Below are 16,738 nucleotides of genomic sequence, written 5' to 3' on the forward strand. Positions count from 1 at the left end.
AGAAACTTTAATCAAATAAGTATGTGTTCCAGACAATGGCTTAGACTAAATTGCATTCCTCCAAACTAATGTAATCTCGGTGCTGCGATTTTCATTTTCCGCCCATGTAAAAATCAGGTGGTTGCAACCTGTTCCTAATTTGGAGCCCGTTAACTCGGCGCACTTTCTTTGTGAGGCTTTGACGCGCATAATCCATCCCATTATAGGTAAAAGTCTATAACATGAGGTGAATCTCGAGAATTGGATGAGTGGCTCAGAGTTTGCAGGCAGTGTCACAATCTGGAGGTGTACGACCTCAGGCCTCTGGATAAGGAGTTTGCGTGGTTTTCAGAGGGTAGGCAGTGGTGCCACTGTGTTGCTGTATCTCAGTGACACGATTACACACAAATGTTTTCCAGTGACTTCGATTACTGCAAAACCATCCAAGTAAAATTGTGGAATCATTCCACAAATAAGCCAGAGATATTCCACAGCCACTACCTTGACATGTCTAGTATAGTTTTGTTCTAGCCAGAGCAGTCAACAACTCTAGAGTGGAAATGTGATCTTCTTCTTCTTATGCTCTGTCATTCATGTATCTTTACTGATGGCGTCCGACTCGTTGATTGAATCGGGGATTTAACCTTAATTGGTTAATTCCAATGGTTCGTGGGCTGGGTGTGTGTGACGTATTCAACATTAGAAATCATCCTAGGTAGGGCCCTCATCTTTACAGACATGCAGGTCGCCTAATAGGCCGTCTACTAGAAAAAGACCTGCACCAGGCCTCTCCGGAGGACATACGTCGCTTCATTTTTCACTGATGGCGGCCTGCTTGTGGAACTGCTGCCGCAAACCCTCCAGAGTTAGCGGAACGCATTTGGAACTCTGTTGCTGGCAGCTGCTTGCATATCAACATCAGTAGTTGTCTCATGTGTTGGGCCCACTGATCTTAGGCCCTCCTCTTCTTCGTACCTCGGCTAGCTGAAATTAAGGACTATTCGTTTACCTTCTCGAACCATGTCACCCGCTCACGCTGAAACTTCTCTACGACCGTTTCCTTAAAGTGCAACCTGTTTCGGATGTGATCTTTCTTATATTCTCAGCATCTTCATCTCCGTGGCATTCTGGTGTTCATAGAATGTCCAGTAAAGGCCTCACCACGCTCATGGAGAGCTTCTCTTTTAACTTCAGCGATTGTAGAACACAGGAGAATTTGATTTCCACTTCAACGAGCCTACACTAATCCTGTATCGTATCAGGAGCTAAGGTATTTAAAACTGCCTAATTTCGCGAGTGTCGAGTCAAGCACAATATCTGACGTTGTAGCCATGGGACCTTTGAAAGTGTTGGGTCTTTGGAGCGGCTCATTTTTTGTCCACTGTGTTCAGTATTAACAGGGGAGAAAGAGTCAAGTTGTACCCATAGTCTATAGGCTTAAATGGCAGAGAGTTTACCTTCGTGTCTTAGCCCGCGCAGAAGACATGTAGGTTGTGATCGTGAAATTGTTGATTTTACATTCCTGTATATATCTTGGTATGTTGATTTCAGAGAAAACGGAACCGTGTTGATCACTTTGTACATATATCTGTAGGTAGAGTCTCTGAGCCTCGTATCTTCCGATTATTGAAACTGAAGTTAGATACAATTTGTAACAACCGAGAATATGTCGGGCAGTCCTGAACTTGAGGCATTTACTTATTCTAAAATAGGCAGGCAAATAAGCATTTACCATTTAGGAAATGGGCAGTAACGTAACACACCTGCATCATATTTTGGTACTCAATCTTACATCCCCCTGATAGAATAATGTCTGTCGTAAGAGGAGGCGACTAAAAGGGGGACTAGGGAGTGCGGGCTGGCGACCACGGTTCCCCAAGCTGAGTTTTTCTTGTGGCAGGTTCCTGTCTGCCTCCCTTGATCAACTCCTGTTCTTTCCCCATCCCGTTGGTATCACATTTGCCAGGCCTTTATGGTCCTTCCCTTTCTTTAACCGATACCTTCATTTTCCCAAGTATCGGACCTCTTCCAGTTTCCTTCTGATCAGTGCTAGTGGAGGACGGTTACCAAGTTGTTCTTCCTCTTAAAACAATAATCACCACCAGCACTTAATTTTACGTAGCAAGGACGGGACCTGGCAACCCTCTCCACCATTTGGCTGTGGAGTTTTCACTAGAGTATGAAAATATCGTTTATGTATTATATATAAACCTTATTGCGCACAAGTTGTGCAGTATTAGGATAATTAATCAATACAGAGGTCTATGATTGATTTCACACGATTTTTACACGACAGTACGTGATATCGGTCACAATGTTCATCACAGAGTTCACATATGCACATCGAGTCCGGGTCGTGGTATGTCTTCGACCTACAGATTTTGTGATGGTAGCCATGGACTGCCATGGAATTTACAAAACGTCTCAGCTCCTGGTTTGTGCCGGTCCATGCTCTGTTCATCATGGCCTCTGAAGAGTAGAACTCTGGCCATATCTCCTTCTTTTTCTTCTCCCTCTCTAACCGCAGTTTCTTCCAGTTCTCTGTACAGGGCAGATTGAATTTCCATCTCAGGTCCTCTATTAGAAATGTTTCTCTCGCGAGCTCGTACGCTAGTCTTGACTTGGTGTACTTTGAAATTCCTAGGGCTGCTTTCAAGAATCTGGCTTTCACTTTTTCCATTCGTATTAGGTCTTTATAGCTTAACTTTTCCCATGTTATCTCTATTCCGTATGTTAGAATAGGAACGATTTTGGCTTCAAAGAGGGCTATAGCTGTTTCCAGGGAAAGTTTGCTTAATGGCATGATGTCGTAGATGGCTTTGGTTGCGGCAGCTGCTCGTTGTGTTGTGTGAATTCTGAATGAGTGTGCTGTTGTCTGGACCATTACGCCCAGATATTTGAAGCTGTTCGTAGTTTGTAGAGGTTCATGTTTGAGGTAAATTGTCCCTTGCAGATAGGCGTCCTCCTTTCCTGAAGACCATGTGTACTGTCTTTTCTGCGTTTATTTGCAGTCCGTTGTATTCAGCCCATGTTCCTAGAGCATTTATACCTTTCTGGAGTTCGTTAGTATCGTGAGAACCCATCACCATGTCGTCTGCGTATATATAAATCTTGAGGGACGGAGCGGAAGTTCTTATTGCTTGGACCACGTCATGTGTGGCTACGTTGAACAGAAGGGGACTAAGGGGGTCTCCTTGTAACACTCCGTTTGTCTGTATAATTTCTTGCGAGGTTGTTACGTTGTCTGAAATTATGATGGTGTTTTTACTCAGGATGTTGTGTATCAAGACGCTTAGTTCCTTGTTTTGTTCCACCATCTGTTCTAGTTTGGCGCATGTTAAGGTCCTGTTGAGATTGTCGAACGCTTTTGTAAAATCGACAAATACTGCGTGGAATTTTCCTTTTGGGAATCTTATATCCTCCTCGATGTCGTCTATGAGGTTTTTGACTGCATGTAGGGTGCTTCGGCTTTTCCTGAATCCAAATCGTTCCTCTGGGATCTTGTTGTCGATTTCCTCTGTTAGTCTTATCTTCACAAGATTCGTCAGAATTTTGAGAAAGTTGTTCTCTAGCGCGATTCCCCGGTACGAGTTTGGGTCAAGTGGCTCTCCTTTTCCCTTGTATATCATTCTAATTTTCGAGGTTTTCCAGCTCACCGGGATTTGTCCTTTATACAGACATAAGTTCATCATGTTCGTGATTGCTGGGATTAAAACTTCCGAGGCTGCTTTGATGTGCTCGTTAAATATCCCATCCGGGCCTGCTGCCTTCTTGTTTTTCAATGTTGATACAGTGTTTCTAATTTCCTCTGTTGTAAATCTTCTGATGTCATCGTATTGTCTTGTTATTTCATGAGCTTCGTTGACACTTTGTTGGTTTAGGATGTTCGTGAAGTGAGCCTCCCAGACTGGCATCTCTATTTTCCCCATTGTCTGTGACTGTCGTGGCTTTAGAGCAATGTAGGGGTTTTCTTTTGCTTCTTCCACCATTCTTCTAGCCTCGAGTTCTGTGAAATCGTCTCGTTTCTTCTTTAGAAGGTTTTTATATTATTTTCTGAGTCTGCTATATGTGATCAGGTCTTCCTGATTTTGAGTGCGTTTGGCCACGTGAAGGGCTGATATGACTCTCTTTCTCTCTGTATAGCATTGTTGATCGAACCATTTCTTTGCCTTTCTCTCGTTTATTGTGGAGGTTGCGGCTTTGATTATGTCTTCTAGTGCTGTTGCAGCAGCATCTAGGTCCTTTTCCTGAATCTTGTTTTCAAAGATGGTAAGCTTGTCTCCATTTTCGCGTATTTTATTCACGTCTATCTTTCTGGAGGTTCTTTTCGTATGGTTTGTTTCCTGTCGTGTGCCTGTAGACTCTTTCAATTTGAAAGTAGTTGTCACTGGACAATGTTTCTTTATTGGTGTCACCGCGTCGGAATATAACACCTTATGGTCCGTTACTTCTAGATCGTTGCCTTTGTACAGGACTATGTCTATGGTACTGCTACCATTATGTGCGAAGTATGTGTTGTCTTCTCTCTTACTAACCAGTGTAAATCCCTCTTCAGCCATCATCTGTAGTAGTTCCCTACTTCCGCAATCATACTTATCTAGCCTACAGTTTAGGTCGCCCGCTATAATAATACTTTTTCCCGTGGCCGACTTTCCTAGAGCAGTCATCTCGATTGCTATGATGTCTTCAATCGGGGTCAGTGGTTCGATGTATAGGCCTACGAAAGTCACTCTCTCGGACTCCATTATTATGGTGTCTTCTTGTTCACAGACGCAAGATGTTCTTCCTATCGTTGGTTTGTAGAAGCAGGATATTCCTTTTGTAGGTCTTCCCCTCGGTCCTTTTTTTGCAGGAATATGTTTTGAGTAGAAACCGGGGATTTCTATATTGTCCGTCGCGAAAGTCTCTGTCAGTATGAGTATGTAATGGCTACTTAGGAGCTCGCCTTCAGTTAATTCTAAGGCGCTTTTAAGTCCTTCAACGTTCCATAGTAGGAGGTTAAGCTTCGAGTTCTGCACCTCTGCTTTGGGGACGAAAAAACCTGTACCTTCTAATTATGGCCCCTTCAGGCCATTCTTCTGGAACTGTGATTTTGTGAAGCTCGTTTAATGGTATGCCTACTTTGTAGGCTTTTAGAGTTCCTTTGGATTTTATTTCCTCACATTCTATTATTTCCGTCACCTTTAGTTTCCGGAGGTGCCGGATAAGTTTCTCCGGAGTGGAGTTATAGTGGAGGCGTCCTATATAGAGCCACGCTTTGCGTACGGCTGCCTGAAGTGGGCCGTCTGTTGCGTCCGTTTCTTGTTGGGGTTGTTGCTGCGTGCCCACTACTATTGGGGTCATCTTCTGTTGATTCCCTCGGCGCTTCCTTCTTGCTGTCCATGTTTGGTTGTTTTCGTCGCCGATTGATTCGTCAAAGTCTACTTCCTTTTTGTCGTTGTTTACTGAGATCTCTTCGTCTCTCTTGTCATTAATTAAGGCTCTTTGTGTAGTTAGCGGGTTGGGAGATTTTCGCGTTATTTCTTTCGGTTTAGTTCCGCTTGGTACATTCTCAGTTGTTTTTGCTGTGGTCATGGACCCAGCTAAGTGTGTAATTTGGGTTCTGATTTTCTCATCTATTAAATTTCTTAGATTGTTGGTGAGATGTTCTATCATGGCCACCATTTTTTGTGTTAGTTTTGGGGAAATTTTTTCTTCCCGTTTATTTTCAACTTCTATTTCCAACTCACTTGTTATCGCTGGTTGTTGAGTATCGTGTCGTAACTTCTTTACTGTCTATGCTGAAAGAGTTGGCCCGGAGGCCGCTAGGTATCGGCTGTGTTATGTTCCTGCCAGAGTAGTCGGTGGAATGGCTACTTGGTGTCGCCTCCTGACTTCTGTGAATGTTCCATAGTCCAACAGGAGTTGCTAGCGTCTTGTTTCGACATGCTGTTTCTTGCTTCGGGTCGCTAGATGTGGCTGGTTGTCCTATTGAGTAGCTGTCGTCTACTTCTATATCTGTACTTATACCTGTTCTAACCTCTTTCGGGTATTCTTTGCTGCCTTTTCACTTGGCTCTAAGGCTGATTGTAGTTCTGCAAATAAGTTTCGGATGTTACTTACGATTCTGTGCAGAGTTTCCTTGGCTTCCTTTTTCAGGTAACTGGCTCCTTCCGCTATATTCACAAGTTGTGTCAGGGCCTTGTCGAGACGCGCCTTAGACTTCTCCGTCATCTTTTAGACTCAATATGGCGGATTGATTTTTCTTTATTCTCCGCTACACGTTAGCGCTTAGATCACAGAACTGGAGTGCGACCTTACTGTGTTTAAAATCTATGACAAGATGGCTTCTTACAACAAACAAGAATATTTCGACACTAAAATATCAATTTTCTCTGAATATTCTCTATTCTAGTAGTAAGTAGAGACTTTAATATATCTCTGAAACTTAGTCTACTTGATTAAACCTGTATTATCACGTCGATTCACTCTGTAACTCACTTTCTTCGTCAATTTTTGTAGCCACAATAAACTCGCACGCAATTAGTCATGGCCTGTAAATGTTATATTTTATTTTTAAGTTAAAATGTATTTTTTAATTAATACAGCGCATTGGAATTATATATTTTTCCTTTCCATTGATTAGTTTTAATACATAAATAACAGCAGAAGATATTTACAATAACTTAAAAAAGGTAAAAAACTATCAAATAGTCTATGACGCTAAAATAGGCCAACAACGCACAATAATAAGTAATCCTATCGTTCCCAAATGTACGGACACATATTTGTCTCCATTTGACACTTCGATATATCCACCCAGATTGAAAGTCATTTTGCCTAACTTCCGGGCTCCAGTATTCCAATGAACCCCCAGAACATTAGTTTTTGTTATATGCCAGATAGCCTGTGACCTCACAGTAGTGGACACTCGAACATCAACTGAACATTTTCTGATCAAACACTCCCCCACTATTAGTTGAGCTACTGAGTAGCGTACCAAAGGGAGGGGAATCCAAAAACATGTTTTAGAAAACAAAATTCAGGAAAAATATACGGTTTTATTGGTCAAATTACTTAGAAATAAAATAAACGTTTCCTTTTAAATTATTTATATACAGTACGAAAGCTCGCGGGCGCCGAGTGGGAGCCGGAATCGGAGGGGATGCGTGGTTAATGGTGTCGGCCGGCATCAAGTCACAAAGTGTACTCCTTGACCTTAATCCTTAGTTTACTTCATTCATTTGTGAAGTTGAGTTGCGTTCATTTCGCAGTCGTTGTGTATCAATGCACTGTGAATGTACAGTGAGTTTACGCGTTTAATTGAAAACTACAAGTAATTCCTGTTCATGCACAACTAGAAAACAGGTAAGTGCAATTAGCATACAAAAAATATTAGCTAAAATTCTCTAAAACAGTTTAAAACTGAAAAAAATTACAATGTTTCCTCTGTATTTCGTTTGCTATTGGCTGAAGCAATTTTAACCTAGAATCATTACTGATCAACACCAGGAATCATAACTGATAATAGTAATAGGTAATTCGTTTCATTGTATTTCAGTTTCCATTATGAAACGACACAAGGCAGGTGGGGCTCAAAATAGACAACTGAAACAGCAATGCACTTGAGAGTTCGAAACCGTTTATGACACCTTCTATAAAACGATCAGTGAACAGAGAAAATAATGTGCATTTGACAGTATCAACAGCAACTTAAGTCTTGATATTAATGAATCAAATATTACTGTAGTTAATAAATACGATGATGTCTTAAAGCAGACGACTCAAATCTCTCAATAGGGAACATGCATGATCCGGGGTTTTAATTAAAAATATGCTAATCTGATTCAAAATTTCATGCAGAATTCAAAAATGTGATCAGAATGTACAAATAATAACTCCAAACATGATAAAAATCTACGAAAATGTCACGTCACGCAAGTACGCGATCTCATTGGTCTGACGTCATCGTACAGGTTGACTGAATTAGCAGACGAAATAACACATAGTGTGCTGTGAGAAGCAGGATACACTTCGCGTATTTCTACTTTATGTTAGTGTCTGGTATGGTTAAATTCGAGGTCTATACATTGGATAATAATCTGAGTGGTATATTTTAGACTTAAAATGAATCCTGCACAGACAGTGAGGCTGAAAACTTATAAATGGTGTATAGTTCCGATGTGCAATAGCACATCGCATACCATCCCAAACAAATTGTTTATAAATGTTCCAAAGACGCTAAAACTAGGGAGAAATGGATTTTGGCGAGGCGGAGAAATGCTGGTGATATATCGGAAAAGTCTACAGTTTATTTTTTTGAAGATTTTAACGTAAGATGAATTTGTTTGAATTTTCAAATCACTTTTCCATGTCAGATGTTCTAGTGGTAAAACTTTAAATTTTAATGTACGATGCTTTATTTAAATGCTTCAATTACATCTTGGAATATGAAAGTAATAAACAGTGCATTAAATAATGCTTATTATTGAAGTATTCTCCAAACCTAACCTATGTTTTGGGTGATCCATATCAAGATAATAAATCAAAGGGGTTATGAACCATTTTGACAGCTCTAATTCTACCAATATATCTTGGCATGTCACAGTTATGTATGTCTTTATTGAAGAGCTTAATTGGTAAAGAAATTTAGGCTATATCTAAATACTCTATAATGTAACAAAGAATAGGCGTGTACATCATGAAAGGAACAACGTGAATTTAACAAATGTATAACTCTACACAAAACCAATGCTTGTCTGTTGGGGTCGTATAAGTTAACAATGCTCAATTATTATAATTATCATAATATTAATGAAATAAATAACATAATTGCACACAGGTGAAAATAGTGATGTAGGTGTTTAATATATTATCCAACTTAGCCTAAGTTTTAGGTTATACAAGCCAAGTCAATAAACCGAAGGGTAAAAATACCGCGCGAGTTGGCCGTGCGGTTAGGAGCGCGCAGCTCTGAGCTTGCATCCGGGAGATAGTGGGTTTTGAACCCCACTGCCGGCAGCCCTGAAGATGGGTTTCCGTGGTTTCCCATTTTCACACCAGGCAAATGCTGAGGCTGTACCTAAGGCCACGGCCGCTTTGTTCCCATTCCTAGGCCTTTCCTGTCCTATCGTCGCCATAAGACCTATATGTGACGGTGTGACGCAAAAAAAAAAAAAAAAAAGATAAAGTAAAAGTCACAGCACCCAAAGACATTCCTGTATTGAGCGACTAAAATGTCACCAGGACACTTTTCTTTCCTGATATGCTCAGCTTGTTAAAAGCCAAATGTAATTAATGTTATTGGCTTCACGCCCCGCTAACTACTTCTACGATTTTTGGGATACGCCGATGTTCAGGAATTTAGTCCTGCAGGAGTTCTTTTACGTGCCAGTAAATCTACCGACACGAGGCTGACGTATTTGAACACCTTCAACTACCACCGGACTGAACCAGGATCGAACCTGCCAAGTTGGGGTCAGAATGTCAGCACCTCAACCGTCTGAACCACTCAGCCCGATTTGTGAAAACTAGATGAAGTCATATTTATCTTTATCATGTTTAATTTTTTCCCTCCACAAAGATATTTCATTCTCTTTCATGGGCCTGGGAAGTGGGTAGGCCAGTTGTCCCAACCATATATTTTTTTTTTTTTTTGGGAATGATAGATTATAGCCCTATAGTAATATGATCTTTCTTTCTTTCATTCTTTCTTTCTTAATCAGTTTATCCTTCAGGGTTGGTTTTCTCTCGGACTCAGCGAGGGATTTCACCTCTACCACTTCAAGGGCAGTGTCCTGGAACGTGATACTTTGAGTATGGTGATGAAACTGATGACGAGGGCCATTACCTCGCCCAGGCGGCCTCACCTGTTATGCTCAACAGGGGCCTTGTTGGAGGATGGGAGGATCGGAAGGGATAGACAAGGAAGAGGGAAGGAAACGGCCGTGGCCTTAGGTGTCTGGAGGAGAAGTAGGAAAATACGAAAAACCACTTCGAGGATGGCTGAGGTAGGATTCGAAACCGTTCTACTCAGTTGACCTCCCGAGGCTGAGTATAGCCCGTTCCAGCCCTCGTACTATTTGTTTTCAACTTTCATGGCAGAGCCGGGAATCGAAACCGGGCCTCCGGGAGTGGCACACATTAACCACTACACCACAGAAGCGGACTAGTACTATAATGCTACCTATATGTTTATGTTAGTGCTGAAATCCGATTTCTTACTTTACTAATGCTGAAAGCCCGAAAATGTAATGTTATTCTTTAATAGGGGAATCAGTCTAGAAGGAAATGTTGAAAGTGATGTGATATCTATCCAGGTTCGTTGTTATCCTAATACTATGGGTTACAGTACATTGCACGTATATAAAAGACGCCACTTACAAACTTGCTTGTTATCCGCGAATTTCTGCGGCCACAAAAGTGACATTTTTCAAGAATGATGACATCTACACATGGTAGATTGTCTGACTGTGCTGTTTTGAACGTTTCTTCTGTCATTTTGAAGTTATTCGCGATCATGAATAATAAACAATCGGCTTTTAGCAACGGCTGATGCACAACGGCTGGTAGAGCTCCATGCGGTACTGGATCGTGACGTCACAGCGCGCCGCTTACGTCAGAGGCCGTTTCACTCGCCTTGCGGAAAGGCACTATTAAATATTTTTTTAATGGTAGAAAACAAGGCAACATACCACAATGTAATACGTTTACGTACTATTTCATTGGTGTAATTTTCAAAAAAAATATTTTTGAAAATGATGCATGTTCCCAATTGGCGATGGACCTTCATCGAGTTCAAATAACGAAAACGAGCCAAAGGAAACTTTGATTTAACATAACAATGACAATTTTCATAAAATGTGGTTAAGTGACATTGGATATTTCACAAAAATGTCATGATATAGTTGTAATGCAAGGCTCTTATCAGTTACAAAATAAATATTCTACTTTTCCTGTGGATGAAGCAGAGCGTTCTCTGCATAAAAACTGGTTTGAAAAAACTTTGAAGAACGGTAAAAAGGTTAACAGATCATGGATGCGTTTTTCTCCGTCCAAAAAACTGTGTTTTGTTTTTGTTGTGTTATTTCCTCAAAGAAACATGAAATCAAGCTTTAACAATGAGTCAGGAATTCCAGTGTGGATCCGGGCATTCAAGATCATGAAAACAGCCCTGTCCATAGGATTAGAACATTAAAAGAAGGCTCAGTAATTGACAACACTCTTCAGCAACAAATATTAGAACAAAGCAGAGTTTGGAGAGAAGTTCTGAAACGCATAAATGCTACTAGACAGACATTGGCTCAACAGAACTTACCCAAAGAGGCCACAGAGAATCAGTTTTAGAAGAGTTTGGAGAGAAGTTCTGAAACGCATAAATGCTACTAGACAGACATTGGCTCAACAGAACTAACCCAAAGAGGTCACAGAGAATCAGTTTTAGAAGAAACTACATGCAGTTCAGGGAAATTTCTTGCTCTATTGCAATATTTGGCTAAATTTGATCCTGTTATGAGGGCCCGTTTTCAATCAGTGACCAATAACCCTCAACATTTACCATATCTTTCACCTAGAATACCTTTTAGGGGACCACGTTCGTAGCAATATTATTACTTCCTGCAAGCGTGCTAAGTACTTCAGTATTATATTTGATAGCCCTCCTGACACGTCACATGAAGAACAAATGTCACAGGTAATAAGATTTGTGGAAGTAAAACAAAGTTCAGTTGAAAGCAAGGAATGTTTTATAGATTTTATTTCAATCAAAGACAAAACTGCTGAGGTAATAAAAAAGAAACTGGAGGAAGATGGCTTGACCTTTGCAGCCTGTAGAGGTCAGTTCTACGACAATCAGACGACAATGGCTGCAATTCACAACGGTGTCCAACAACGTTTAAAGGAACTGAACCACCAAGCCGTGTTTGTTCCCTGTGACAAACACTCACTCAATTTGGTTGGCGTTTATGCTGCTCATGACAACGTTTGTGCAGTGACGTTTTTTGGAACAGTTCAACAAGTGTATGCATTTTTCTCCAGTTCGACTCACAGGTGGAGCTTATTGGTCAAGGGCCAATCAGATACAAGATGGAGTTATAAAGCAGAAGCCTTATCATCTCAGTTATATGGAGTGCTTCATGCTCTAGAGACACTGCAGCCGAAACCGTCGGTACGAGACAGAGTGCAGCGCTGTTAATTAATGCAATAGAAAGATTTGACTTTGTAACTCTTCTATTTTTCTGGGCTGAGGTACTTCCAAAAATTGACCGAACGCAGAAAACTTTGCAAATCGAAGGCATTTCGTTCACTGATGTAATAACTTGTCTACAAGCTCTCCAAGATCAGCTTAATGTGTGGAGAGAAACCCTTCCAGTTGATGTTATATCAAAAGCTATTAAGAAGTGTGAGGAATGGGAAGAACCCACGGAACGAAGACAGAGAGTAAAGCAGAAAATGCCAGGGAAATCCACTGATGATGTTGGACTTTTCTGGAAAGATGAAGTAAAGCGGAGCACAATAGAGATCTTAGATAAACTTATTCGTGAGTTAAGTGAACGGTTCGCCAATGTCAAGGAACTGGATAAACGTTCTGTAATTTTGATGAATGCATTCATAATGAAACCCCAAATGAAAACGTTCTGAACACTCTCAAGAGGAAATGTTTCGAACTTGCAAAGTACCCTGAAGATTTGAACGGAGAAGAACTCTTTGAAGATATTAAAGATGCCATAGTTTTATTACGAAGATCAAAGATAAACAATGAAAAGATCGACTTGAAGAAACCCAAAGATATTTTGTTATATTTATCTTGTTTGGGGTTAGAGGCATACAGTAAATTGATAATCGCTTTCAAACTACTTTTAACGATTCCAGTGTCTGTGGCATCTTGTGAACGATCTTTTAGTAAGCCGAAGCTTACTAAAAATTATTTAAGATCCACAATGACGCAAGAAAGACTAAGTAATTTAGCAGTTTTATTAAATTGAATGTGATGTCGCTGCTAATATAGACTTCAACTCTATTATAAATAAGTTTGCATCCATTAGGCTAGGGAGACACATTTTTTAATTTTTATTATGACTCTAAAACTTCTTTTCTCTTTATTTATATTTTTTTACTTTTCAAACAAACTAACCTTTTAATACTTTTAATACGTGATGTGCTGTTATTGGTTTGTTTACTGCAGGCTTCACGGACATTGCAGGCAACACTTGTTCTGACAAGGGAGTTAGCACAACTTGCGATCGCAATTGCAAAAACTTTTATGGTTTGTGTTTAAGTGTTCTACATGTACATTACAAATATGCAGACAATATTTGCGATCGACAATTACACTGCACTTTACATTCTTTCATATCTTTCTCTGTATTATGTGTTAAATTGTCATACTACTTATTAAAAATAAACATTTATGAACATTAAACTGTGTTTAAATTAAACTCATTGATCCGTGGACCTTTTAGTGTTAGGGGGCGACTACCATCTAGTTAGCCCCGGCCGTAATACGTCACAGTACTGGCCTAGCGAGAAGCAGCCGTAGAGGAGTACTTACCAGGGTGTTGAGCAGGACGCACTGTGACGTGCAGGCCCGGTGTTAGGGGCGACTACCATCTAGTTAGCCCCGGCCGTAGTACGTCACAGTACTGGCCTAGCGAGAAGCAGCCGTACTGGAGTACTTACCAGGGTGATGAGCAGGACGCACTGTGACGTGCAGGCCCGGTGTTAGGGGGGACTACCATCTAGTTAGCCCCGGCCGTAGTACGTCACAGTACTGGCCTAGCGAGAAGCAGCCGTACTGGAGTACTTACCAGGGTGATGAGCAGGACGCACTGTGACGTGCAGGCCCGGTGTTAGGGGGGACTACCATCTAGTTAGCCCCGGCCGTAGTACGTCACAGTACTGGCCTAGCGAGAAGCAGCCGTACTGGAGTACTTACCAGGGTGTTGAGCAGGACGCACTGTGACGTGCAGGCCCGGTGTTAGGGGGGACTACCATCTAGTTAGCCCCGGCCGTAGTACGTCACAGTACTGGCCTAGCGAGAAGCAGCCGTACTGGAGTACTTACCAGGGTGATGAGCAGGACGCACTGTGACGTGCAGGCCCAAGTTCGTCCGCGGGAAGGCCACCCACGATACAAGAGGACCGGTAGTGTTCAGCAACAGCCAACCTTCTGCGTCCGCAGTTGTGTTTACTGCTGATACGTACTCCAATTCTTCCCTGTAAAATAATAATAATAATTGGTCAGTGGAAAGAAACAAACACCTCTGAAAACGAAGCTTTCCCGTCACACATGAATAAAATGGAAATGGCTCATTAACAAATCAGAAACGTTTACAACATAAAGTCCATATCCTTGAACGCAATACTCAGACATTATTGCACTGTCGGAAGACCAGAGGCTTTGTTTGAATGCAGCGGAATACCTTGATGTGAACATGAAAGGCCTGACCGAAAAATTGGAAATTAAAGAAAGAAAGAAAGAAAGAAAGAGAGAGAGAGAGAGAGAGATCTTAAGGAAAATTTTGGGCCCAATTAAAGACAAAAATGAATATAGACGTCGGCATAATCATAAGCTGTATACTCATGTCGAGAAGATGTCTGATGTCATGCGGAGAAGGAGAATTGCTAAGAATGAATCCCACACGATTATCGAACCAGATCTTCACCTATTTTAAAGATAAGGAGACCCAGCCAACTTAGTTCAAGGAGGTGGAAACGGACCTACGGGAGATGGAGATATACAAGAACACAACCACTCAGGACACAAAAATACAACCAGAGTTTTCAAGAAAGGCCAAAGTTGATGACGGGAAAGACGTGGACGGGGGAAAGAAAAGAGCAACACCGGCAAAGATCAAAGAACCCGGGCCTCCAGGGTGCCAGCTAACTACACCACAGAGGCGGACGCTACCCTTATTTACTTAGATAATTTTGTCATTAAAATAAAAGTTTGATAATTTAGCATCCTTTCTGCTTTGATAATTCAAGTGACCCATTAATTTTCCCGGTCAGTATAAATTCCGAAATGTATATGAAATGCATTACGGTACAGTTTGACACTGGCAGTACAGCACTAGATCAGAAGACACCGAGTGATGTGCTGTTATTGGTTTGTTTACTGCCGGCAACACTTAGCACTTGCAAAAACTTTCTGGTTTGTGTTTTACATGTACATTACAAATATGCAGACAATATTTGCGATCGACAATTACAGTCATGCGCATGTTCAGGCACAGAGTTCAAAATATGGGTTGTTGGTAACTCTTGGCAAAAGATTACGAGGATGAGCCTGTCCACAGAGTAAAAAGTGCTGAAAACAGAGCTACTTATCACTGTAGGAACACTTCGTGAATGCTTGCAATAAGCAGTCTTCCGAGTCACATTTTGAACATCAAAAATACGTTCGGGTGGTGACTGAAACCTCTCTGGTCTGAAGCTACAGTCCAGGAGTACCGAACAAAGTCAGTGAAGACTGGAGAACTGCACATCAGCAACGAAATGGAATCCCTCGACGATGGTGTGAACTGACAGTCGTTAAGGATAATGTGATCTTCAATCCGCTTCAGCACCGCCTTGAACTGTCGGGAGAATAGCATATCAAGCGGCTGAATGTAAGGAGGAATGGTCTTGACTGTATACACCATATTTTGAGGTCGAATAGCATAGATATGCGTTCTGTCACGATATGTCCCGAGGGAATCAACCAGAAGAAGAGACTCCTGTGCTGCATATGCGAAGTATATTTCTTAGAAGAATTGCGTCATGATTTGTTTCGTGATTAGGCCGGACTTTGAAGCAACTTGAACCAGACTTTGTGGTTTCAGCACGTGTTGCGCTACTCGCTGGTAAATAACCAGCAACGTGGGAAACACGTATCCACTTGCCGAAGTAACGGGTTGGATGGTGTAAGAATGAGTTGTTGCGTGATCACTCCGCACCGAACTTCTCTCCCTTGTAAAGCAGAGTTCGCGATGAGTGAAGTTCTTTTCGTATAAGACTTTGATCGGTATTATAAATCTGTATACGTTCCATGGTATTCATTAAGGACATGACCTCTTTGCGAAACTCGTCACGTCACCATCTGTATTCCAGGCTTTAGTGGTTACACATTTTGTTATTGCCCGTGAACCAAGATGGTGTCTCTGTTTAAACAGAGCAACCCATCCGTGGATAGACTCAGTGAATCGAGTTAGTCCTATTTCTCGAGCCTTTTCTAAACCCCAAGCACGAATATCCCTGTCGTGAACATTAGCGCCTAGAACAGTTCTCGCCACCCCGAATTTTTCAGCTACATAATCGTCAAGCAGGGGAAATTTTGAGCACTGGCCTATACTGAAATTCACGTCAAGAGCTTAGGAAAAGTATCCTTCCGCATGTAAGCACGTCCCCTGTTCCCCCTTCCCGTCTCGTCGCATTCTCCATCTCCGCCACAACCAGCTTATCATTAACGCCGTGCGTCCATCTGACAAGTACAGTACTTCATTCTGAAATAGTGAAGCATCAAACGAAATCAGTTCCTTTCACGTAGCTGTACTGTACTTTGATTACGTACCATACCTATTTATTCCTTTATTGACCATGTAAAACCTACAGATTACTGACGAATACCGAGGCAAGAGAAGCAAGGTTTATTTTTATTTCATAATGCGATTTGTGTGAGGCACATGGAGACTTACAACATAAGTATACGATTCCGCTCTCGTGCAATGACTGTCACTGGCAGTTTCTCACAGTTGAAAAACCCACCCGTGAGTGGGATTGCAAAATACAATGCTTCCAGGAAT

General features: G+C 41.4%; 1 protein-coding gene across 1 annotated transcript in view; it reads right to left on the bottom strand.

Moving 5' to 3' along the window:
- Positions 1-16,738, bottom strand: part of gbb (glass bottom boat) — a 264,694-nt gene that overhangs the window by 60,309 nt on the left and 187,647 nt on the right. The window contains exon 3 of the mRNA XM_067151815.2: positions 14,020-14,171. Within this exon, the coding sequence (XP_067007916.2) occupies positions 14,020-14,171 (152 nt within the window). The remainder of the gene's footprint in view (positions 1-14,019; positions 14,172-16,738) is intronic.

This window comes from Anabrus simplex, chromosome 7, assembly GCF_040414725.1.
Source record: "Anabrus simplex isolate iqAnaSimp1 chromosome 7, ASM4041472v1, whole genome shotgun sequence".
In the NCBI taxonomy this organism is placed as follows: domain Eukaryota; kingdom Metazoa; phylum Arthropoda; class Insecta; order Orthoptera; family Tettigoniidae; genus Anabrus; species Anabrus simplex.